At 42.2% G+C, this 25998-nt stretch overlaps 1 protein-coding gene across 1 annotated transcript in view; it reads right to left on the bottom strand.

The window, feature by feature from the left end:
• CAMK1D (calcium/calmodulin dependent protein kinase ID) overlaps positions 1-25998 on the bottom strand; it is a 218645-nt gene that overhangs the window by 62024 nt on the left and 130623 nt on the right. Inside the window, exon 3 of the mRNA XM_042872447.1 lies at positions 23345-23419. Coding sequence (XP_042728381.1) covers positions 23345-23419 — 75 coding nt within the window. The remainder of the gene's footprint in view (positions 1-23344; positions 23420-25998) is intronic.

The raw sequence follows: 25998 nt of genomic DNA, 5'->3' as shown, positions 1-25998 counted from the left end.
GAAGGAAGGAAGGAAGGAAGGAAGGAAGGAAGGAAGGAAGGAAGGAAAGCAGATTCTGCAGTAAGCCATTCCAGTTGGCTGAGGCATTCCCCTGTCATTTCTTCTAGGAGGGAATCAAAGTATTGGCACCCACTGGTTGGGTACCTATCTGGAAGCTGCTATGGAAAAAGAGGAGGTAGCAGCGTGGCACCACCTCTTGGGGCAGGGGTTTGAAAAGAGCTCCCTTAAGAGTGAAAGTCATCACCATGGTAGCTTTGGATGTCACTGTTTGCATTTCAGCTAAGCACAATTCTGGATGTTGAAGTCCCTCTTTGCATTTGACTCCTATCTCTCCATCCATCCACAGATTTCATACATTGTTAGGTTTGTTGGTTTTTCTTTCAGGTTTTATTCCAGAATCTGAACCTCTCAAACAGAAGATCGGGAAGGGTCAGATTCGACACTCTCACTCTATCCCACCTCCAGCACATAACATTTTTGCTCCCCACTTAAACTCATTCATCTCTATCCAGTACAGGGCATGTGCTCTGTCCCTAGTGGTTCTCAAGGCCAGGTTGGATGGGGCCCTGGGCAGCCTGACCTGGTGCTTGATCTAGTGATAGGCAATCCTGCCCTCAGCAGTGGGATTGGAATTAGCTGATCCTTGAGGTCCATTCCCATTCAATGCCTCTGTGCAGAGGCCATGTGCAATGTGGAGTTTCTTGGGGGAGAAAAGCCAGTCTTGCTTCATTGCATGGGTCTCATTGATACTTGTGAAAGACTTCCCTTGGACTATGGAGGTGTGGTAACTATGAGTGGGGAAAGCTGGTGGACAGTACATCCTTCATTGTAGAATGGCATTCCCAGAACAAGCAACAGGAATCACACTGGTGCCTCAGCAGAGTGATGCTGTACAACTTTCTGGAAGGTGGCAAAAGCTGAACCCTGGGATGTCAGGGCTTTCCTAGAGCTTAAATAGCATCATTAACCTGCCTGGGTTTCCCTAAAGGAAAATCCCACAGGTTTCTGATTTCAGCTGGAATGGGTGCCACCACTTCCAGCAACAAATACAGAGGGGGAGCTCAGAAACACAACCTCTGGTGTTCTGTAGCAAGGGGAGGACAGATACTGGTTTACTGTACGATTCACTGCTAAGACTTTCATCCCTCATCAGTCAGCATCCCTCGTCCAGTCTTTCTACATCTTTTCAGTACTTTCATCATTTGTATTTCTCTGCGATCCCCCCAGGAGGAGCCTCAGCACCACACTAGCAAGCAGAGCTCGTGAGCTCCAAGGAGTGCTTGCAGTTTCCTTCTGTATACACAGCTGTCTCTTCAGTTAGTAACCAGGAAATACATGTATATATATTTTAAATGACTCTGAAGGAGCATATTGATCAACCTGGAAAGAGGGTTCTAGGGGTATTTTCTGCAGACTGAGATCCCTGGAGTTGGAGGCACCTGGCATGTCAGCAAATATAATTTGACCACTTGATTCTCAAATCCCTGCAGAGGGGATTATTTATTTGGATAAAGTTTCTTTCTGCTGTTTATCTACAAAGCTCCAGGGCAATGTACTCATGCCATTTCTCACCAAGCTGTGCACCACAGCATCCCTACTAACACAACTGCGAGCACAGACAGATCCTTCCTTATCCATGCAGTCATGTTTTCCAGCCTACATAGGATGGGATGCATTGCCCCACCAGCCAAAACATACCTACAACCCATACTCTGGACCAGGACACCAGGCTTCCACCTCGCACACAGCCTTTGTCCTCAAAACAGTCTCTGTTGGCATCTGGTCTCTGTTCTGGCACAGAAAAATAATGACATTTTATTTCTGTGACTAAAATTTGCTGGTTGTAGCAGCAGTTGCTGCAGGAATGGCTTCTCCGTGCTCTGAGGCTGGTTAATTAGAAATCTATAGGTGGACATAACTTGAGAAATAATAGATCTTTTATTTTTCAAGCGTTTAATTATTAATAAATTAATGAGATGGAAACTGAATTGCAAGGAAAAATGGTACTTAGTCTGAAGAAGGTTAATATAAAATCTAAAATGCATTCTCTTCCAGCTTATTAAGTTTGAGATTGATGTAATAACCTCTAGAGGGTTTTTTTTTTAGTTTTCCTCTTCTCTTAAATTTATATTCACATTTGCACGTAAGTAGTTTCTTTGTTCAAATTAAATCTCTTAAGAACTTTCTTTTACAGCATGAGTTTTCCTATTTGAAAAAGAAAACAGAACTAAAGCGTTTATAAAATGTGGCAAAACCTGAAGATAAACACACAGAAATTCTCAATCTTCAGAGAAGAATCAATCCAAGCCCCATTTTCCTTCACTAAAATACAGAATGTACTCTGCAAACGTTTAGGAGTGAATTCATTGAAGGGCCTTCACTGATCAAGCGTGACCATACCCAATGCTTCTGCAGTATTGCCAGTTTCTGTTCTGATTTTCTTGGCACTAGAAGCAATTTCAAACTGCAGAAGACCAAAGTATGGATTTCTGAATCATTTTGTTCATCTATCTTTTGACTGATTCCTCTGAATTAGCAGGATTGCTCCCAGCTTCTCCTCGTGTTCAGCTCTGAGTGACAGATCAGTTCACACTTTATTCAGAGGGTAACTTCAACTATTAGGAAAGTGTTCCATAAAACTACAGAATCATTAGTGGGAAGGCCCACTAAGATCATCCAGTCCAACCATCAACCCATCCCCACCATGCCCACTAACCACAGCCCTCAGTGCCACATCTCCACAGCTCTTGAACTCCTCCAGGGACAGTGATTCCACCACCTCCCTGGGCAGCCTGTGCCAACAACTCACCACTCCTTCTGAGAAGAAATGTTTCCTAATATCCAACCTGAACCTCCCTGGTGCAACTTAAAGCCATTACCTCTATTGGCTTCAAAATGTTAATAAATAGTTTCCTGGCACTCATCATAAAAATTTCCTTGTCTTTCATTCTTCCCTTGCATTCACTGCATTACTACCTTCTCTGAGATGTATGTCCCAAAGTGGGAAACAACACAGAAACCTCAGGTTGTATGTTCCTGAGGCAAGTGTCTCTTCCTTAGGGTCTTGTACCAAAAGAGACCCTTCTGGAACTCTTTTCTTCTGTGAGTCACTGTTGGAATCACCAGTGCTACAGCATAAACCATGTGAGGATCTCCTCCTCCTCCTTCCAAGGATATGTGGAAACCTCACCACTCATACCAACGTCACACAACCTCTCTTTTCTACAGAAACATGGAGCTGTTCATGGACCACATGCCACTCTCTTTTAGAATCCAAAGGAATATGTTAAAATTACCATAATTGAATGTCACAGAAAAGATGAACTCCAAGGTTTTCTTTGGAATCTCTTGCTGAACATAAGTTTCTGCAGACGGTGTTTGCTTTTTCCTGAAAAAAAATGGATCCATCTTTCTCCCCACTTTAGCAAGAGCCTGATTCATAACTCACCGGGTGCAGCATATGGAAATTTTGCTCACAGTGGCTTCAATGGTTTTGAGCAATATTCCACATGCACACGTAAGTGATGAACCCAAATGTCCTTTCAGACCATAGTTTATCCAATACTGGCTGCCTCCTGATGTCCTTCTCCAGAAAAAGGGAGGTTTAAAAAGAGCTGTACTTGCTGAAGCAAGTTAGCAGATCTCCAGAACTGATCTTTAAAACCTGCAGCCAGAATGAGTAATCTCAAATGGTCTGCCCCATGTTCCCAACTGCAGCCGATTACTCTCTTCTATCAGTCTGTTCTCATCAGATACCATGCTTTACATATCCCTTATTAATCATCGCTTGGTCAAACTAAAGTCTCAAGCTCTTTTAAACTCTTCCCTGGCATTTCTGCCAGCCTCTTAAATCATTTCTGTACTTCTTGTCATAGATAGTCTCAATATCCTAATGCTTTTTCAAACATCGTGGGTGATGCATGAAACTCCACATTCCCCTGTCAAGCCCTCAAAATAACCACTCTATACTTAGAAAAGGAAACACCTCTCTGCTTCAGCCACAGGGAAATGCTGAGCTGTTTACGGGGCACATACTATTACTTTCAAAACTCACAAGAATATGCATTTCCTTCTTTTGGAGGCACTTACAGGCTCTCTTTACCAGGAAGATATCTTCACAAGCCTCAATGGGATCTATTTATACACAAGAACTCTACTCCTCCATCAAATACGCATCAAATTGGGAATATTTCAAAAATTATTAGGAAAGATGTGGGGAAGGAACAGAACAACTTCTGTTTCACTCTTGGAAATCAGCTTGAAATGGATGCTGTAAGTAACATATGCAAATATCGTCTTTTGTGTGTGACAATTTCCTTTAGCCTTTAATTGCTTAACTGAATCGCTTTCAAACTGCACAGTAAAATAAATGCCTGTAGAAGTCTAAGTGTACAATTATAAACACCTTCTCAAACATCTTGAATTTTTCAGACTGAATCAAAAAATACCAGTATGAGGCAGTCTTATTTTTATTCACTTTCCTCCTACTGAAATTATAAGTAACAATGAAATACCTCATAAGAGACATCTTGAGATATTTTGGCATGCTGTTAAACTGAAATTCAATAGCTTGACATGTTATCTTGGCTAATTTGACTTTGAAGTCCTTGCTAATTCTTCTCTGGATTATTGCTCAACATAAGCTTGATTTCAAAGCTCATCATGCTTAGCCCTGCATATCTGAACTAAGAACAATATAAAACATTTTAAGCAGCTCCAGGAGAACTTAGCAAAAGTGCTTTTGATCAGAACGTTGTTTGTGTGTGCTGGTATGGCAACGTAAATGCTGTTGAGTCTAGGATGTGAGAGCACACGAGAAAGGAGGAAGGGAAACTCACTGGATGCTGTGGTGAATATCTCACTACTCTGCACTTTTCATAGACTCAGTTTAGGCTGGAAGGGACCTTAAAAATCATTGAGCTCCAACCTTCTGCTATAGTCAGGGTTTCCACCCATCAGATCAGGCTAACCAGGGCCCATCCAACCTGGCCTTGAGCACTTCCAAGGATAAGGCATCCACAGCTTCTCTGGACAGCCTGTATCAGTGTCTCACCATCCTCTGAGTAAACATTTTTTTTCCTAACATCTAACCTAAGTCTCCCCTCTTTTAGTTTAAAGCCATTCGTCCTTATCCTATTAACTAACATTAACAGACTGTGTAAACCATTGATTCCTCTCCTGCTTGTGAGCTCCCTTCAAGTACTGGAACACCACAGATGTTGACAAATTCTTGATTTCCAGAGGTTTGAGACAGTCCAGCAACACCTGCCCATCAAAGCCCACGTGATGGTGATTGCCACCCACTAGTGGCAACCAACACAAAGGGTGCACACAAAGCCTGCTCACCTTGAAAATCAGAATTCATTACACAAGACCAACTATCTCCTGCTCCTGAGGAGCCTTCCAAATTGGGAGCCATCGTTCTCTACCACAGTAATATGGGACCAGTGGTGCAAAAGACACAGCCCCCATAGAAGGATGGTCTTTTAATATGCAACCAGTGTGCATAGTTAACCAGGGAATACAGATTGCAAAGGAAGGCTCTGGATAGTTCTCCTCATACCTGTCCACTCTATAACATCGGGCAGTCCTTCGGCTTTTTGGTTCTTAGATTGCAGGGAAGGTCCTGCTGGTTTTCTCCTCCATTAAACCCTTTTTTTGATGTGAGCGTGGACTTTCCCCAGAGACCTCATGTCTCGCCTTTCCCGCCAGCTCTGACTCAGCCAGTGTAGGACTGTGAGCAGCAATGAGAGGCAGATCCGTGACAGCTTCCTCCCAACATACACCCTCCTCTCCTCCCTCGGTGCCAAGCAGCTCTTCACACCACCAGGGAAGCACACGATGCTGCCTTAGCACTGACTCCTACCCACCAGCTGCTACACTTAACTTGGGATCAGCTATGGCCTCTACTGTGCTAGGGTAGCAAGTAGGCCTGTGTCTGGGATGGGAGACAACAAGACAAGACTCAACACCCCACTCCTGACATTGGTTGGCAAGGGAAACACAGAAGTTTCCCAGAGAAGCTGTAGATGCCCCATCCCTGGAGCCTTTCAAGGCTCAATTAGATGGGGCCCTGGGCAGCCTGACCTGCTGGGTGGCCACAAGCCCATGTCAGGGGCTTGGAACTGGATGGGCTTTAATGTCCTTTCCAACCAAGCTGTTCGTTCTATGATTCTATGGTTTTATGAAGCACTGAATGCCTGAGGTCCATGGATCCCCTCTTATCGCCCTTCTGGATCACTGCAGCAAAAGCTCTCTCCAGCACCTTCCAGCTTCCCAAACTGGAAGGGAACCAAACTGGTCCAACTCACGTCCTCCATGTCACTCTATCAAAGCACCATCATGGAGGACCAAATCATAGTTCTTTGTATCCTTTGAGACACTGAACTGAAAAAAACGAAATGATGTAATAATCAAACGTGAGGGCCACCACAGCACAGTCCGATAACTAGACGGAGCCAGGGGCCAATGCTCTGTGACATCCTTGTAGCTGAGGTGCAAAGCAGACTGGCCATAAGCTGAGCAGGTGCAAGCTGGTCCTTACCTCTGGGCCCAAGGGCCAAAATGAGTCCCTTACCCTCTTTATTTAGCAAACCAATTCAGCCTGAATGACCATGCAGAATTCTTTACTGTGTGTATCAGGTTGATCGCTGCTTATATATATTTGTAATCCCTTAGCTTATCACAAGCATTTCACTGTCCCATGCAATGCTAAAATTGCTTCAAATTCTTGCTGCTCTGCTCAGAGGTTAAATTTAATCTGTTACCAATTGAAGGGGTTCTATCAAAGTTAGCAGAATTCTGGCTGACAACAGCAGCAGCTTGTTGTACCCCTGGATGTGAGCATGGGTGCACTTCATTTCTGCACTCCATGAGGTTCAGGAACAGAGCTGAGGAAGACCCAGGGAAGATAGCTGATAGCTACAAAGCTGGGGGGTGAAAAGCAGATCTGTGTTGCTCACACCCATGCGTATCCCACTAGTACTGTTTCTCTTCTGCCTTGCTTCAAACTCCTCCATACAGCCCTTGAAAATCCCTTTGAGGCATCTGGTTTGTACAGTAAAAGCAAGAGGACATTCCTTATTGAATGAGATTATCTAATGCTCCCAGCTTATTTGATGGTTGTTAATTTTCATCAGTCCATGGCTTAATGCTGTTTTGATAGGAGGGGCAAGCCCTTGCTCAATGCAACTGAACTCAGGAGACAGATCAGGCCAGAAATCACTGAGTCTACAGGGTTTCAAAATATAATTGCAACACTTCTTGAAAGAGGTAGAAAGTTCTGGATCATCATGGTCACAAAACAGCCTTACAAAACAACCACTCCCTGATTTTTGAGGGCAAAATCTTACATCTTGCACTTACAGGGTCCCTCCTCTACATCACACTGTGTGTGTGACCACTTGTGTTGCTCACTTGAGAGATATTCCTACCACAGCAATTACTATCAGACTGAATTTACCTACCAAGGTTTTTCACCTATCTTTCTGACCACAGCTACATAATTCTCCCAATTGTAACTCATTTGAGAAGGAGCAGATTTAAAGTGAAACAAAGCAAATGCAGCTAAAAAAAGTCCTCAAAATACCCAAAGTTGGAATTCACAGTCCTCCATATCAATTTCAGCCACAGTTATTAGATCTGATGGGTCTGCAGTATCTGTCCTGTATCTATCCTGCAACTACACCAGCACATTTGACTTGCAGTTACACCAAGACTTGCCCAGGGAGGTGGCGGAGTCACTGTCCCTGGAGGTGTTCAAGAAACATGCAGATGTAACACTGAGCGACGTGGTTAGTGGGCACAGGGGGAATGGGCTGAAGGTTGGACTAGATGATCCTAGTGGTCTTTCCCAACCTTAATGATTTCACTATTCTACGATTCTCAACATGGCTTTCATTTATTTTTACCCTGTGACATGGCTATGAACAGCTTCCTTGCCAAAATCATACCCAGGGTATTACGAATCTTGACAATGTATGATTCTTTGAATCTATGATTAATGAGACTGTGGCAGTGAGTCTTTCTTCTTGGACATACACTTCTACATACATTGTTTTGACTTAATAATATGCACTGTAGAAACACAGCTATTCACTATGGCTTAGACTTGTAAAGGACTCATTGAAATGATAAGTGAAATGTTTAGAAAACTGCTGAAGAAAACAAAGCCATCAAAATCCCAGTTAATTAATATTAGCAACTGCAGGAATAAATGAATTAAGCTTTTTTTTTTTTTCTTTTCTTTTCTTTTCTTTAGATAAAGATTAAGAAGAATTCGATTTAAGGCAGCTTTCAAGTTGCTAAGGATTATGTGAAAGATACAAACTATTTTCAGCTCACTGCAGAGAGTGAATCAAATGCAAGAGTCCAACCTTTCAAGAACAGCCCTTCAGATAATTAATCTACAGAAGGCGAGTTGGAATGCCCTCATGGCTGACACCATGGCACTGCCTCTCTGCAGGAGCCAAGGCAAAGACCTCCCAGATGCCTGGACGAGTAATGAAGACATGGGGCTTATGAGGGAAATCTTGTACCATATAAATCTTGTGTCATATATATCAGAGGGACATAAAGAACAAGCAGATCTATCACACAGTCAGAATGCAAATGCATTGGTAAACAAAATACCCAACAAAAGAACTTTGGACAAGTCTCACTATGCCTAATTTAGCTGCTGATTCTTTGAGTCTATTAAAACTTTGATTACTCGTTAACTATTTGAATTTTCAAAATAAACTCTAAATACATCGTGAAAAGTAAAATGTTACAAGCAACTGCATCTGCTTTCCATCTGTCTGGCCCAGTGCATTTTGCAAGGGGATGGCTTTGGGATTTTTTCTTCACAGGTTTATTGAGCAAGAAAGAACTGCACCTCAGTGAGATGCTATCTACCAATTGAGGATTCAAGATGAAGGAAAGTAGGACACCTTTTACTTTATGAATTTCTCTGAGAAACATAAATAATGCTGCATTCTTTAAAATAGGCCATTACATGAGAAGTAACTACTTAGAAATAAAATATGTTTTCCAAAAGCAATGTTAATATTCACATTCTAAAGGGCACTTTTCAGATTGAAAAGAAACTATTTTATACATTCAAAGTCTAAATAGAAGAAAAAAACAGTACACATTTCCTTTGCTTTGCAAATAGCAATTCAACAGGGCCTGGGCCTGGAGGCAAGAAAATAATTTACTGCCAAGAGGATGTCAACAGCAAACAGCAAGAAAGAAATTTTGCACTAGTAGCCATGTGACATGGTGCCTGTGTGACTGAGGATCAATTCTGGTGCTGATAATAGTTTCCCTTTCCCTTTTTCTGCTTCCCTTGTCCTGCAGTTGGGAAAGACCCCATCAGCACAAACGAGTCTGGCTGCGTAAGGGCTGTAAGATGCTTCTAAAACTATGTTCATGGCAGTGGTAAGACAGACAGGCTGAAATTTGAGTTGTGTCAGAGGCAGAAAGTTCTTAAATATTTAAAGCTCTCAAATACTTAAAGGAGGTTTACAAGAAAGATGGGAAGATACTCTTTAATAAGGTGTACCCTGATAGGACAAAGGGTGCTGGCTCTGAATTAAAGGAGAGCAGATTTAGATTAGTTACAACAAAGAAATTCATCACTTAGAGAGTGGTGAGGCACTGGCACAGGCTGCCCAGAGTGGATGCCCTATCCCTGTGGATGTCCCATCCCTGTAGGTATTGTAGGTCAGATTGACTGGGGCCCCGGGCAACACAGTCTAGTGGAAGGTCTCCCTATCCATCTGGAACCAGATGATTTTTAAGGTCCTATCCAACCCAAACTATTCTGTGATTCTATGATTACAAAGAACTATGTCCTGAAGAAGCCCTTCCAGCAGTGATTTGTGCTGCAGGATAATGAACAGTCGTACCACTGCCAGACCAACAAAGTTCAACAGATGAACTGGTGTGTGCTTCTCAAATCTGGAAGCCAGACCAGGAGAAATCATCTGAGCACTTTGCTTTTCTTCTTTAATGGCTTTTTCGTGACATTGTTTCCATTTTTTTATTTTTTTTTTTCTCAGAATGATTATCCCAAGAAACCCTTTGAAATCAAACTAAACTTCCTTTAAGCAGTTTCACTGTGCCAAAAGTTGTGTTTTCAGCCACTTGGCACTTGCACACAAGATTTGTTGGAGGCACTTGCATACCGAAACTGATATTATTATCTCAAGACATTGTAGAGTTTAATATATTTATACTGACAGCCCTCCTACACAGCAGAAATGGCTGCTATTCTCACTTCTCAGATGGGAGCAGAGGCACAGAAGTGATGCTCCCCTGTGCCTAGCCATACTTCTGAGAGCACCTGGGCAGGTGTAATAAAAAAGGTTACTGTTATCCAGCTCTGCATTCATCTTTTCCCCAGGGTGGGATGAAGACCCTTAACAACAACCTCTCACCAGGTAACTTGCCCTGTAGGGTCAGTAGGCTTGAAGGCATGTATCAAGTCTAAGGCTCTTATGCCCCCAACGATCATTTCTGGTAGATCTCTTTCGGTACTTTTATTTATGAGTGCAATAAGCATTTCAGATGTAGGGTCAAAGACTAGTCATCTTGTTATTGTAACCCTTCCTGGGGCATCCATCACTTTGAGCCAGCCCACTGTACCATGTCCTTGCTCTTTCACCCCCTCATTTGCAATAACCATTTCCACCCACGCGCAATATAAAGAAATGGATATTCAAATTCTGGATACTGCTGTTCAGTCTTTAACCAGCCTGGATTTAAATTGCTTTTTTATAGCTCTCCCTTACTGAAGCTTTTAATGATGCCTGTCTTTGTTACCCTCCATCACCGATGTAATGTATTCGGCTGCATCCACTTCTGCACATAGTAGGTGACTTCCTGGCTTTCTTTAAGCAGACTTTTTTAATGTTGGGATGTCATACTGCTGCTGTTTTAGATTTCCACATAGCTACACCGTAAGGACAAATAAATCTATGAAATCATGATAGTCATCACTGGTCATACTTTTACATCTACTCACTGTAGGCAGCCTGGGTTATGGGATAAGGTGTAACCTGTATATAGGTTATACAGATCTTGTATTTGATACCTATGGGGGAAAAAATGGAGTTGATTAAGGCATTATTGAATGTGTTTTTCAAAATAATCACAGATGCCAGCAAAGAAGCCCGTTGACTTTTATTCAGCCCCACAAGTCCCCTCTGGTGGAAAAGGCCAGAGATCAGTTTGCAGACCCTTATTTCTTTTAACAACTTACTATAGTAAGAGTAGCACTGACTTGAGGGGAAAAAATATATCTTACCCAGAATTAATTAGGAAAGTGTTCTCTTTCTGTGGGCAAAGAAATTAGAAGGCAAAATGGCATGAGAACACAACATGAGTCAATGACAGAGTAAGACAAGTGCCTGGAATTTCAGACCTGAGTGCTCTAACCACAAAAACATGCTCACAAGACCTCTGGAGACATGCAGCCTGTGGTTCTTGTTGTACCATGTGGGTAAACAGCTAGAATATTTTTCCATAGATAAGAGACCTGTCCATTACCCACCCTGCACTTGCTGCATCTTTTAGTTCAGAGAGGAACACTGAAATCCCTCTAGCAGAACACCCTCAGCCTTTCCAGTGCATCCATCACAAGCAGTCTACCACTGTGTCTGTTTCTACTTCTTGTACCACATGGTCCAGCATTTTCTTTTTCCTCCTCCTCTCTCAAGCCACAGGTTGCCTCCTCTGCAACTGGGTACTGCAGTGGTCCTTAAAGATGTTAGTAGCAACCTACTAAATGACTGTCTTGATCACATTTAACAGCACTCTACAGAAAAGGAGACTTAGGGCAGATCTAGACCTTCAACTAAACCCACACTGTCTACGCTAGCTATCTTATTTCACTTTATTTTTTTTTAATATTATTTTTCTTTATTTTTCTCCTCTCCTTTCTTTTTTGTTTGTCCTGTTCCATAAATTGTCTTTTTGCATTCAATGTTTGAACATGCAGACAACCACGTAAAGCTCCAGGACAAAAAGACTGAAAGATAAAATAGTTTTCCCCAGGAAATTAGCCTTTTCAAATATATTTCACTTCATCTGGCACAGTCTGAAGGATTACCTAATCTCCAGCGACAGAAATCTCACCTACATTTCCCTTGCCACCCTTCAAAACAAGGCAAGACAGTACCAAGGTGAAGCAGACCCTTTACACAGCACATCCAGCTGTGAAACTGTCTGAAAAGAGCACATTTAAAAGCTTCTGGCAGAGAGTTTCTAGCCCTCAGAGGCAAAATGTCAGCAGCACTTCCTGTGGATAGCACTTCCCTGTGCTAGCATGGAACCCAACGTGAGTCAAAGAGACCCTGGGCTGGGATGAGACAAATATTGCTGCAGATAAAAATGGTGGAAGATCAGAATGAGGTCGTTTTCCTCTCCTCTGTTCTTGCTATCCCTAAGTTATGTTTGCATTTCTCCTGGTTGCAGGCACTGGGAAGCATCCAGCAATGGGGTGACCACGACCCATAGGATTGAGTGCCAATCCCAACATGACAAGGAGCTTCACCATGACAGCAGAACTGGTGCTTGGCTCTCTGTTTTCCTAAATAAAATCCCCTTTTTCTGGAGATGTAGGAGTCTCACAGCAGAATTTTAATGGCAGAAAACCTAAGGTAGAAATGAATATTTGGATCATTTTTATTTTGTTAGCTGACATTTAAGGTAAGAACTTAAACCACAGTTCTTGGTAATGCTCTTTGTATGCTTAATCACGGAATCGTAGAATGACTTACATTGGAAGGGACCTTAAAGATCATTGAGTTTTAATCTCTCTGCTGTGGGCTGGTTGCCACCTGTTAGCTCAGGATGCCCAGAGCCCAATTCAACACCTCCAGGAATGGGGCGTCCACAACTTCTCTGGGCAATCTGTGCCAGCGTCTCACTCCTTAAGTAGGTCTTAACATTTCAACTCTCTTTCAGTAGCTTTCAGGATGGGTTTCTGACTTCTTATTCATTACAACACATTTTTGGAAGAGTTTTGTTCTTTCCATGAACATTTAAGGGCTGCACTAACCCTAATCCAGGGATGGCAGCACTCCTTGGAGTATTATCAATTGGGGATTAAAAAAATAGAACCACAGAGTTCTATTTGCTTCTAACTAAGGACAATGAAATAGAATAAACACCCATGTCCTCCAATGCATTTTCAGCAATCCAGTACAGAAATCCTTTTACAGCTAGGCTTGGGTCACTCAGATCTAGAAGAAGACTTTGTTTAAGAGAAGAAGGAAAATGGAGACAAAAAGATCTGGGTCTCTGAACAGAGTTTTCCTCTAAAACTAAACAGAAAAGCTAGAGCTAAAAGGCTAAAAAAAAAAAAGAAATAGCTAAAGCTAAACAGAAAAACAATCTTTACAGGCTAAGACATAACCATGTGGCATGAATCAGAATAAAATGAGCAGATGTTCAATAAATGCATCAAAGTAAGGCTTCATTGGCTGTAGTATTTTAAAAAGTAAAAGTTTGGCTATAGCAGACTTAACCACTAATTCAGGGGAAAAAAAAATACAGATTTGGTTTTTCCATTGAGTAATTTTCCACTGGGGAATGCTGAAAGCAGAAAACTATGGCAAGAACTTCTTCAGTTCTTTGAAAACAATTTCTGCAAGAGGTAACCACAGCACTACAAGGAAAGTCAAAACAGGATTTTAGTTAGGAACCAGTATTTCCATTAAAAATTCTGCATTTTTACATAACCTTGTTTACAGTCCTGACCCCAGCCTGGCCACAGAAAACTGTATGAGTCATAGAATCATAGAGTTGTATGAGTTGGAGGGGACCCTTAAAGGCCATCTAGTCCAACTTCCCTGCAATGAACAGGGACACCCACAGCTAGATTAGGTGCTCAGAGCCCCATCCAGCCTGACTTTGAGTGTCTCCAGGGGTGGGGCATCCACCACTACTCTGAGCAACTGCCTTATCATAAACAAATGTTTCCTTATATCCAATTTAAATTCCCTCTCTTTTAGTTTGAAACCATTTCTCCTTGTCTGATCTCCCTGGCCTTGAAAAGATGTGCTACACAGAGTTCTGGGAGCAGGTTCCAAATAAGGTGTAAAACAAGAGATTTTCTCTTTCAGTGTGAATATAGAATACTTCTGTACGTGACAAAAATGCTCCATCACTAACTTGCCTCTTGATAAGTCAAGAGGAATAGAACTGCAAGACAGCACAACACTGAATCACTTACAGGCCTTGGAACAGAATAACCTACCTGACAATACTACTGTGAAGAGAATCTGAAGATGGGATATGAACGTGCTTGTAAAATTAGGCATTTCGGGGGGCCACAAATCTATCAGATGTCTTTTGATGCATACTGACATTCCTCCAAAAGATAACACAGAGGAAAAAACAACTTTTAGTAACAGTATCACCATGAAAAAGAGACTTGTGAGCATCGATGTTCATTTTGCATCTTGCTCCTGTACCACATTATTTCCCTTCAAAGCTTTCCACGCTGTTATGAAAGCCCTTTTCAGTTTGAAGGCGTGCAACCATTCAGTCAGAATGCCTCCATGTGGTGTCAAAAAGGGATCCTAACATCTCATAATGAATACTCATGTTGGGGTATATATGGATTTAACATTTATTATTTACCTTGCTCCAAAGCCCTTTTCTCCCAAAGCCAGCTATTTAACAGATTTTAGTGCATGCAGTAAGTGCACCACAGCGTAAATTACCAGGTACTGAGAGATGCAGAACGAAATGTGCAAGAGCAATTCAGTAACTACGCAAACATCAAGCAACCAGCGATGTAACATGTGGGCAAGGCATGAAAGGAAAGGAATCTAAATTGCCACCTGCCTGCCCCACTGAAAGAAAGAAAAGAAAGGCCCCACTGCTGCTCTCAGGGAAGCAGTGGTATTGCACAGGATTGCTGGCAGATAAATGTTACTGCTCCATGAACCACCTACACCAGGTCAAGTTATACAATAGAGGCAGAGGCAATCAAGAAGGGAGCTGCTGGGGATGTGCTTATGGAAGAGACTTGTATTGATGCTGCCAACAGTTCACTATTGTTGTAAAAAAACAATCAACTCGCATATTTTGCCTTAAAGATTTGGTGCCAGCCCTTGCTGGAGACTGGACATGAACCCAGACAAGCCTTCTGCTGCATGCAGAGCTCATACCCCTCTTTCAGCAACGTGTTTGCAGCAAGGAGGAGGAATGGCCCAGAATGAAAACCCTCAGAGAAGACTTCTTCACTGTATTCACCAAAAACAGTCACATATGTCTGTCTGATTTATGAGTTCTCCAAGTCTTCCCGCATCTCTCAGGAATAATGGTTTAGAACAAGGTTTATTGGGAAGTTTGGACAAACCTACTCTTTACTGACAATAACAGCTTCACAACAATAGATCACTTAAAAAAAAAAAAAGACATTTTCTTTGGAACCACTCACATTTCTGTAAAAGCAAACTACATTATAAAGGTGTCTATTCAAGGAAATACTTCTCCATTATCTCTTCATTCTCAAGGCTGCAGAGTACTCCCCATAAAAAGTAGCACAGTGCTTTGATTCAAAATAAAATCATTGTCACGTTGCTAATGTGTCAGAGTCCATAGTGGGATCCTTCAAACTAAGCTAAGAATAACGAGTGCAAGTTTAGGAGCAAGGACACTGGCATTCATCTACACCTCTTGAAGGTGACTGCCTGTAAATAGCTTTGGAAATCATCATGAGAAATCCTTGTAGTCCCAAAACAAAGAAGATTCTCACATTTTTGTCTCTCTGTAGGAAGGCTGCATTGATGCGCAGGGATTGCAAAAAGTCCTGCTCCTAACCAGGCTGAAGTCCTTAGACATAAATCAGTGAAAGGAAGGAATATAGTTGCTGTTCAGTGCCATTCCAGAGTTGCTATACTTGGAGAGGATGGAAAGCAGAAGCTAAAAAGTCCTGCCAGGACCACAAAAAAAAAAAAAAAAAGCAGAAGAAAAATCTAAGTTAAAGGCAGATAGGATCATACAGTAAGTGCATACTGTGCTTTTGGGATCATACACAGTCCACACAATTGCAGGGGTCTAGAAGTTATCTTGGAGATGACTGTGTGGTCAGTCCGTTACCATCAAATCTGCTCATTTCCTGATCTCTGCCCAATATCAATCTTCGCTCTCAGCCACTGGAAAAGGAAAGATACTCCTTCAGGTCCAACACTTATGAGTATAACTCAACTGATGTAATAATCTCCAAAGAAAAAGATGTGCAGTTGATGCTGGATTAATAGTTGCCACGCAGATCCCAGGGGCATGATGCTAGGGGTCAGCAGCTTGCAAAGCTGTTGTGCGAAAGTACTGAAGTACACTGTGAGTAATTCCTTTTGCTTTTCAATGGGGTGATCTGTGTTGTTCAGTCAATGCACCTTTGAAGATTTCAGTGAGGACAGAAATCTTTTAAATACACCTGTTTGGAGCTGTACTGGTAGACCATGTCATGACTGTATCAAGTCTTAGAAATAGGCTGAAAATGAAAGCTGTGTTGTACACAAACTCATAAAATCATGCAATCATACAATTATAGAACTTGTGTTGGAAGGTACCTTAAAGACCATCCAGTTTGAACCCCCTGCCATACGTTGGTTGCCCCCACCAGCTCCGGCTGCCCAGGGCCCATCTAACCTGGCCTTGAGCACCTCCAGGGATGGGACACCCACAGCTTCTCTGGCAGCTGTGCCAGTGCCTCAGAACACTCTGAGTAAACAATCTCCACCTACTATGTAATCTAAATCTCCCCTTTAAAACCGTTCCCAAACACTGCAAGCCCGTACATGCCCAAATAGTGAGTGTGATTTCAAAATCTAAAATCCCAGCTCTGCAGTTTGGCACATACCTACAATTTGCCCACATCAAAGGCTGTGATTAGCCCAGGATTCATTTTTCTGAGCACTTCTCCCAGAATCGTGCTTCATGCACCCAATCGTGTTATACACACTTAACCCTGTTGTTGCTGTCCCATTTCATTTTAAACTTTGCCCAGCTGAACCCACCTCTGGAGAGCTGCTCCTTGTATTTCACTCTACCCCCTGTTCACAAAGCTCTTGTCCATAGAAACACCAAAAGGCTTTTTTCAATCACAGGACATAGCTAGTCCCATTTCTTCTTCCACTGCAGACTCCTGAAGGCTGTTCTGCCCACATCAGTGATGTGACCCCACAGGCAATGACAAAATGAAGTTTTGCCCAAATAGGGCCCCTAAATCTCTGCTTATCTGTGTCAAAACCCAAGCAAAGCTCCCTTGGCACTCACAGTCTCCTTCCTGGCATGCTCAGATGTGCAACAGCCTTCTTCAAGATGTAGTTCATAGGCAACATTTGCTCAAAGATATATATTAAAAAAAGTAAAATTTGTGAATATTTACTTGATCAGAAACTGAGAGCAAGGGTTAGCAAGTGTTCTAACCAGTAAAACCTATGAGCCAACTGCCACGTAAATTTACCATCTCACTCTCATGCATCATGATGTGGTATCAGCAGCACGTGTTCAATCCTCCTGACACAGACTGTGTTTTCAATGGGTGTCAGGCACTAATTTGCCTCATACAAGTCGGGACTTTAGAGCAAAACAAAGAGCAGAGTTTATGGGTGCACAGCTGATCTCCCGTACTGTACCACAGACCAACCAAACCCCCTGGCCAATGGTCATCAACTCCAGAGTTCTCCTTTGCTAGAATTGTTTTTCCCATTCCCCTTACTACCATTACTGATAATGATAACATACCATGCACGGAAAACAGTGATGTGAAGGGCTTCTCTTAGCTGCTTGGACAAGAATTTTCTGCAGCTAAAGAACCCAGATGGCTTTTCTAGATCATATAAATCCATTGTGAATGAAGGGATATTTCATTCTGCCTTACATATAATGTTTTACAGGCAAAAAAAACAAGTATAGAAATAAATCCCATCCGAGGAATTCAGTGCAGCAGATCTATGTTTTGCTTTAATTAGCATCCCAATGTGATAGTGGCTTTGGCATGTGAATTGCTCTTTTGTAACACCGTGTGTCCTTGCTAGACTCCTTAAGGAACCTGGCAAACAAGGCACTTCCCTCAATTGTCTCTTGTTTTTCTTGGAAGCTGAATATTTTCATTGAAATGTCACTTGCAAAGCCTGTCCATGCTCCACTGGTCTTGGAGTGTGCGTAAGCATTGAGCTTACAAAAAAAAAAAAAAAAAAAAGCAATTCAGCATTTAATCCCAGTTTACCACTCCACTTGCTTATTTGCAAAGCATACAGGTGAGAGGCAAAATCATGGGTGGTGTGGGTTACAGTAACAATAAAAACTTATGTAGACTTTATTGCAGGTAGGCGCATGCCTGTCCAAGCCGACTCCCAGGCCCTCACAGGGTTACAACATGCTTATGTGTGGCAGGGGAGAGTTGATTAACAGCAGAAATGATGCACTGAAACTCAGCCTGCAAAATACTCTGGTGCGTGACTTAGATCAGGAAGGAAGGATCTCTGTCATCTTGGCTTGTCTGTGCTAGAAGTCATTTGAATTATTTGGCAGACTTGAGATGCCAAGCTGGAAAACCCTTGAAGTAAGGTTATTAGGTTCAGTTTGTGCTGTTTGGGGCATTTCAGGAGAAGCATTCCAGGGTCTGCTGCAGGGTCTGCTCTCTGTAAAACTTGCTCTAAGCAGGGACCTCATGGCCTCAAAAAGACCTCATCTTGGGGAAATGCTCTGGCTTCCTTGGCCCATCAGGAACACAGGCTGACAGGATCTAGGTTAAACAGCCCTCCTGCAGAGAACTACTATCATGTATCACAGCCACCAAAGAGGCCACTTGTTAGGCTTTCAGTCACTGGATCTTGAAGACAAAGTTCTCAATTAGACCGTATTCCTGCCTCCCTTTCTTCTCAGCTCCAAGGTTTAGTTCTGCTAGAAACACTTGTGTCCTTCTGAAACACCTCAGAAGTTAGTTCCAGCACTGCAGAGCTTCATGGGAGCATGCCCTGATGCCCTGGCATCAACGGAAATTTCTCTGGATTTGGTCAAGGTGGGTGTTTAGTTTTAACCATTACCTAGCTACGGTAATGCTAATGGTAATGGGCCTGCTGGTGTCACCGTTAGAGACTCATTACCTGCATTAGGAGTTAGAGAAATAAGACTTCCAGCCTCTGTTTAAATTGCAACCTGAAAGACGTAATTTTATTAGGAAATGCTCCATATCCATAAGGCAGTCCAGCAGCGGCGTGGATTCCCTGGGGAACATGCGTCTGGAGATCTTTAAGAACAGGCTGGATGAATTTCATAAGCTTTGGAGGTGCCTGTTAGACCTATTTCCAGCCTCTTTTCCATAAGAAGTGAGGCACATGTGGTCACTGTCTGTCAATCCCAGTTTGTTATCCTCTAGAAACTTCCGACCATTGGGTATACTGAGAATTATAGAATATCCTGAGTTGGAGGGGACCCATAAGGATGCCAACTTTTGTCAGAAGATTTGAGATACCAAAAATATGCAGTTCTTACATGGATGAATAGGGGAGAATATGGAAATGAACACGGTCATTGACTTTTAACATGGCCCCATATCCTTGTGGAGAGTCAATGGCAGCAGCAGTGAGAAACACATGTCCAGAAAGGTGCAGAGGACTCGTGCATAGTCTGTGGCTAATGGAGGGTGCATGCGGGTCTGTGGGAGATCAAACTTCGCCGCTTTGTGGTCTGGTGTAAACAAACTATGAAGTCAGTGATGAGCTTTGGGGATCTGCTCCGACCTGCACAGGCAGCGCCTTCTGAAACGCCGTATCCAAGCAGTCCCACAACACTTAGATGGAAAATACGTGTTTATTTAAATCCATTTTTATGCACGACTTTCTGGCACACAGAGAATGAATCATCAATATCCAAAGAGGCCTTTTATGCCAGTGAAATATTAGTATCTGACAATACAAACTACAACAGAATATTTCCCTGCACTGGCAAGATAAAGTGAGGCAGATGACTTAGATAGGGTAATTCTTACCATGCAGCCCCAATAGCAACCTATAATTGCTCATTAATGATGTTCACTATCATTCGTACTATCATTCCAAGATACACTTCAATAAAATTTTCCTTTATGAAATTATTTTCCCCTGTCTTCTCTGGGGAAATCTCACCCAAAAAGAATGAAACTTTTTCACATATTTTGGTGTTTGTCTTCATTCTTGGGTTGGAATATCCTGTACTTTGGGAAAATAAATGAAGAAACCATGGCCAGACATTTCTAAGGAATAGGGTAATGCTTTGAGACTGCACATGAAACTCTGAGCTGTCAGATTCAGATATCTCCAACTCTGGACTACGTTGCAGTAACAGGGCTGTGACAGATTGAATGGTTTTATGATGGCTCACGTACACTGTATATAAAAATCAGAGGCTGAAACAAAAGCTAGAGATCAGATTTCCACAAGAACATACCAGGAAACACACAGGACATTCACCAACAGCTACATAACCCTGGGAAATGCTCCCCGAGGGACTTGCAGGAATAAATTAAATGTCAAGTAGACACAGCCAGCCACCTCTTCACCTCCTTTTCTACAAGCTCCAGTACAGATGCTGCCACGTGTGCCTGCTCATGTCTTTGACAGAGTAAATGAGGTGCAATATCTACCCTTCAGGATAACCAGTTAACAAGCGTAGCTTTCAATAGCAGATGTACCAAAGGGTGACCACACAGGGACATGAACAGGGGTATGGAGTGATTCCAAAAACTTTCCCCCACAGTAAGGTATGGGCTGCTCAGGGGCTGTGATGTGGATTTTCCACAAACCTGCAAGGAGTGCTTTGAAGGCTGGCGATGAAAATGCTGCCCATGCAACAAAAAAATCTCTCATGGCAATCATGAGTAAGTGCTCACTTAGAAAGCAATGAGTCAGGAGAAGGGCATCCGGATGTGAGATCTGCCGTGCCCACAGTACTGCTCTTTGAGGGGTGCTACTATTACCCTCTTTTCTATTTATCTAAATGTGGCTTTTGGGAACCCGCTTGATCACAATCACTTCTAAATTCATACTAAACTCAAATTTTAAATGCACATAATGAATCTAATAATATTAAACAGGGAAGAGATTAAACAAATAGATACCTCATGCCATGCAATGCTTCAGAGGTACTGTATCAATAAGTTGATGTTATCCTGGAAAAAAGATTATCTGTGCATGCGTTCTCCCAGACAGAAACCAAGAAAGGAAGCATGCAGAATTGATTTTAAGTCTTCTGAACTTTGTGGAGATGCAGCCTTGAATCTCAACTCTTGAGAATTCAGAACAAAAAGGCAGCACAGATGCAATGTGCACAGTGATGAGGATATGCATTCTGTCCTCTTCACTTTGTCATAGCACGACCCTTTTGCAAAAGAGCAGATAATTCCCAGAAGACACCCTGTGCAGATTTCAATGCAGCACAGCCTTATTTTGATTTCCAGCAGTGAGGAGAGCTGAAAACCACAGCTTAGCACAAGATGAACAGTCTTTAATAAGATAATTTAATGTGTTTTACTCCGTTGCTGAGGCTGACTGAGTGCAGGACATGCACGAGTTTTGTCACACAGGCTTTCTGCATGAGTGGGAGTTTGCACTGCTGTTTCTAGATCACACTCAAGTATGTATCCAAATTCAAATAAAATGATCCTATAGTTTTGAAGGATTCCTCATTCTGGCTGAGAAAGGCTCAGGCCCACAGCCCCGAGCATTCCAGATGGGGTCCCAGCTTCTGCCTTCAGCCAGACATTCCACCACTGTGGGCTTTGGACCATTTACAACAGCTAAGTTCTTGGTCCTTGGGAAATCAATTGGCTCAGTTTACAAATGCAGCTATGATAAAAAGAATAATTTCCCAGTTAAGTGTTGAATTGCAAGCAAGTAGAATTTCAACAAAGGAAAATGCTGGGTGCTGCCCCTGGGATGGAGCAATGCTGCCCTGAAGTGGTCCAGCAGTTGAACTAGATGATCTTTGAAGGTCCCTTCCAACTCTCCTCTCCTCTCCTCTCCTCTCCTCTCCTCTCCTCTCCTCTCCTCTCCTCTCCTCTCCTCTCCTCTCCGTTCCACAATAAGTTGACAGTTGGATCACTAAGATGATCTTAGTGGTATTTTTCAATGCTAACGATTCTATGATTCTGTCTATACTAACATATTCAGTCTCACCTATGATTACAGCCCTACATTTTAGATAAGCCAATGATATGGACACAAGAAACCTGGAAAAGTGACGGATACTTCACAATAAACTAGGCAGCAATAAACAGGAGCAATACTGACTTTTCTTCTCTACAGAGATTAAACAAAAATAAGGATTTGTAAATCAACTGGTAATGAAACTAGTACTTCCCACAATCCAGATGGTATGTTGAAATTTGTATGATGCTGAGGTGCCTGTGAAATCATTTTACAGCATTTTGGGCAGAAATGTAGGACTACAAACACAAACTAAAAATGTACAAGGCACTATTCTTCCCACACAACCAGCAGGACAGCTACTAATGACATCTGCTTCCCTGGATATTACCAACAGACCAGAGCCCAGCACGGTCCCCACTGGTTTCTTGTCAGATATTTAAACCCAGATCTACCTCTGTCAGATGCTCCAAGCTCCCTACGGCACATCTGTCTTTTCACAGTATCACTTTATCCCTGTCTGTCTGCACTGCTCATGTTTTAGGTAATCTCATAAGGACCAGAGACAATAAGAAATTTTAACTTCATGTCATGTTTTTTTTTAATTGATTTCAGAAAGAAAAGAGGAAAAAAGAGAAAAAAAAGAAAGAAAAACAAAGCACTATGATCATCACTTCCTCCTTGCCAGGTGGATGTGGCAAGAGGGCCAGGTCAGCTACAACACATCACATATCTGATGGGATTCTGATCTTCTTAAGCTCAGGGTAGGTAGGAAAAAGGAAGAAGAGTGGTTCTGGTGGGAGACACATGTGAAGGAATGGTGCAGTGAGATGGTCCTGCTTCTGAGACAAGCAAGATGCTTTCTTGCAAATCCACCACCTATCCATTCTCTCTCACTGCAGACCAGGTCTGTTGGGTGATGGAGAACTACATGGATGGCAATTCTGTGTATTCAGAGTCATTTCTAGTCCCCTTAACAAGAAATCCCCTGTTAACTTTGGTTGATTTTGAAGACCATTGACAAAAGACTTCAGCTTCCAATTTCATAACAATCCAGCCCACTACATCTGAAGTTTCGTTTTAACCACCAGCCAAAGATTTTGGGTGCAAGACAAGTACCTCTCAGTTATTCCATCTTTTGAGTTAGAAATCAAGACTAGAACAAGAAGAGTTGGCAATTTTGACACAGAAATTTAGTTAGGTTCAGTACTTACAATTGCATGACCAAGTATAAATGGTTTGGGCTCTCATAAATGTCTTCCAGAGCAACTATATTCTCATGCTTGATCCTGGAAAAACATAAAACAAATAAAAGATGAAATAGTCTTTTTTTAGAAAGTGTCTGCAAAAAAGAAAGTTATTTTTAGTTAAACACTAATTGTCAGTGCTTCTATTCATCATGACAAAATACGATCTTGACTGGAGTAAATAGTCACAAACACTTTGCAGCCCAGAAAATGCTCAATGGTTAAGTATTTGGGGCAGTAGAAGCTTAGAGCCTCTGGGTCAGATGAATGGAGATGGTTGCCTGGAGGTTGAAGTCTCACAACAGCGGCAAACTGGGTGCAGGGGGATGGAGGCAGAGTGTGGGTTGGAGGGATTTATCCCCATGCAGACAGAAGCTGGAGCACACATAGAGCAGACATGCAACAGCCCCATGAATCTTCCCACTCCAATGTCACACCAAGTCTGGACGCCCTAATTTCCCTGCAGTATTACTAAGTGCTGCATGCTTTCCATCCAAACGCTCCCACTATATCCATGAATTCTTTACGCCCTCATGATACGGACTAATAAATCCTTGAAATCATCACTACAAAGAACTGCCTCAGTCTCCATAGTGCTGCTTTCTTCTCACTCTGAACACAGTTACATAAACATAGAGTTTCTGAAAAGTGACTGCATTTGGTGATCTGCCATGTGGATTTTCTGTGTCTCCTAAGGGGTGAGCCTGCTCTCACACTTCTCCTCCCCAGGGATGGGAACAGGCAGATTGTGCAATGACATAAACCTCACTTTGAAAGGAAACCAGATTTCATACAGCACAGCAGGTGGCTGGAGGGCATGGATCATTCCCACCAAACCTCCAGGACCAGGTTTGTCAAAATGCTGTCTTTAAAGACAAAAATCATCTCTATAAACACACATCTAATTAACTACTTAGAGCAATGCCTCTCTGGGTTTGCTACTTAAAAAACAATTTCCAAAAGATACATTTAACTTGAGCAAACTCTAAAGAGACAACAGTACAACCCCAGGGGCAGAATATTAATTACAGCAATTATAGACAATTGTTTTAAGAGCAAGAGGAAGCTGGGAAATGCCATGCACAGACTTCTCATCAAACAACATATCCAGAAAGTAAAAGTGTATTATCAGCACATGCAGAGCTCTCTACAAGTCTCAAGGTTTGAGCAGATTAATTAGGATGCTTAATTATTTGTCAAGACCTCATCCTCAGCATACCCAAGTGTCCCAATGTCTGTGTGATGATGACGAGAGCAGAAGGTCCCATGCACATGGCAGGGTCATTCCCCTAGGAACAGAGACTAATCCAATTTCCTCTGAGTTCACTAGATAAATTGTGACTGACCTGAATTTACACCCATAATCAGCCATCAAAAGGTGCATTCATATAAGGACCTTCACGCAGAGGAAATTTTACATGAACAATAAGTGAGCCCAAATGCAATGCACTACAGGAGGTCAGAGCAACAGATAACGTGAGTAGGCTCTTCACTTGAAGGTACTCTAGAATTTCAATGGCATTTCAAGCGAATAGTCACTTTTAATGGAAATTATTCATCGTTTATGTCCATTCTCCTTTATGCACAAGCACATTTGTGCAAATGGTACCATCATAATCAAGAAAGTAGCAATAACATAAATAGTGATACAGGTTTAAAGCCTGCAATGTAGTCTACGTTACATTTTTCACTGTGTACAAATTAATACTTTGTATTTTTATTTTTTACATTTTGAGAATGTCATTTTAATTTTATTTGTATGCTAATCTTTGAACATGAACACTAGGAATTTCTCAGTGAAAGACAGGGGAAGTGGAAAGAAAGTAGATGAAGGAGCAAGAAAGGGGATGTGAAACCCAACAGGGAAAGAAGGTAGGAGATGCTGAATCAATCCATAGGGATGAAGGTATTTGGAAAAAGGTGTCCTGGGAAGTGACACCTGCAAACCACTGCTACCGAGGTGCTGGTGCATTGGAGGAGATGGCTGTGATAGAAGGAGACATTCTCTGATTCTATGATTTACTTCTGCTCTGGCTCAGCCTCCTCAGGATCAGCAAGGCATTCAACTTGGCAATGCAGAGTGCTTAACATCTCTGCCAATGCTGCTAACCAGTTTGGCTTGCATCTACTTCCAGTTTGGCTTTTGGGACCATTATTTCTATCAGGAAAAAAAGAGGTGCCTATATACATGAACTGATTTTTTGGATATTCCTGTGGGGATCCAGGAGTTGGACTCAATTATCCTTATGGGTCCCTTTCCATAACTTGGGATACTCTATGATTCTAGGTTTCCATGCTCAGAGTGGATCTCAACTGATGGGGTATTTAAAGGGAAATCAAATCCAAAAGTAAAAGAAAAAATCATAATGCTCATTAGAGATAGCTTGGGTGGAAGCCTCTGGGTTCAATCGAGGTGCAGGTTCTGCAGGTGAACCCGAAAAGCCGCGTGCTTCCCAGTAGAGGTCACTGCAGCTAGCAGCTGTGCTGAGATGTACTCAACCTGCAGAAATTCATGTGCTCCTTCTCCTACTTTAAAGCATGGAAGAGCAATCACCAAGAGATCTACTGAAAAATAATGAAAGCTTCCTGACTGAATGCTGTTCAATAACGCTTTGAAATTG

The sequence above is a fragment of the Lagopus leucura genome, unplaced genomic scaffold (genome assembly GCF_019238085.1).
Source record: "Lagopus leucura isolate 7727_CA_CO unplaced genomic scaffold, USGS_WTPT01 Super-Scaffold_100008, whole genome shotgun sequence".
NCBI lineage: Eukaryota > Metazoa > Chordata > Aves > Galliformes > Phasianidae > Lagopus > Lagopus leucura.
Note: the sequence above shows the minus strand (reverse complement) of the source record. Positions and strands in the feature narration are given on the sequence as shown.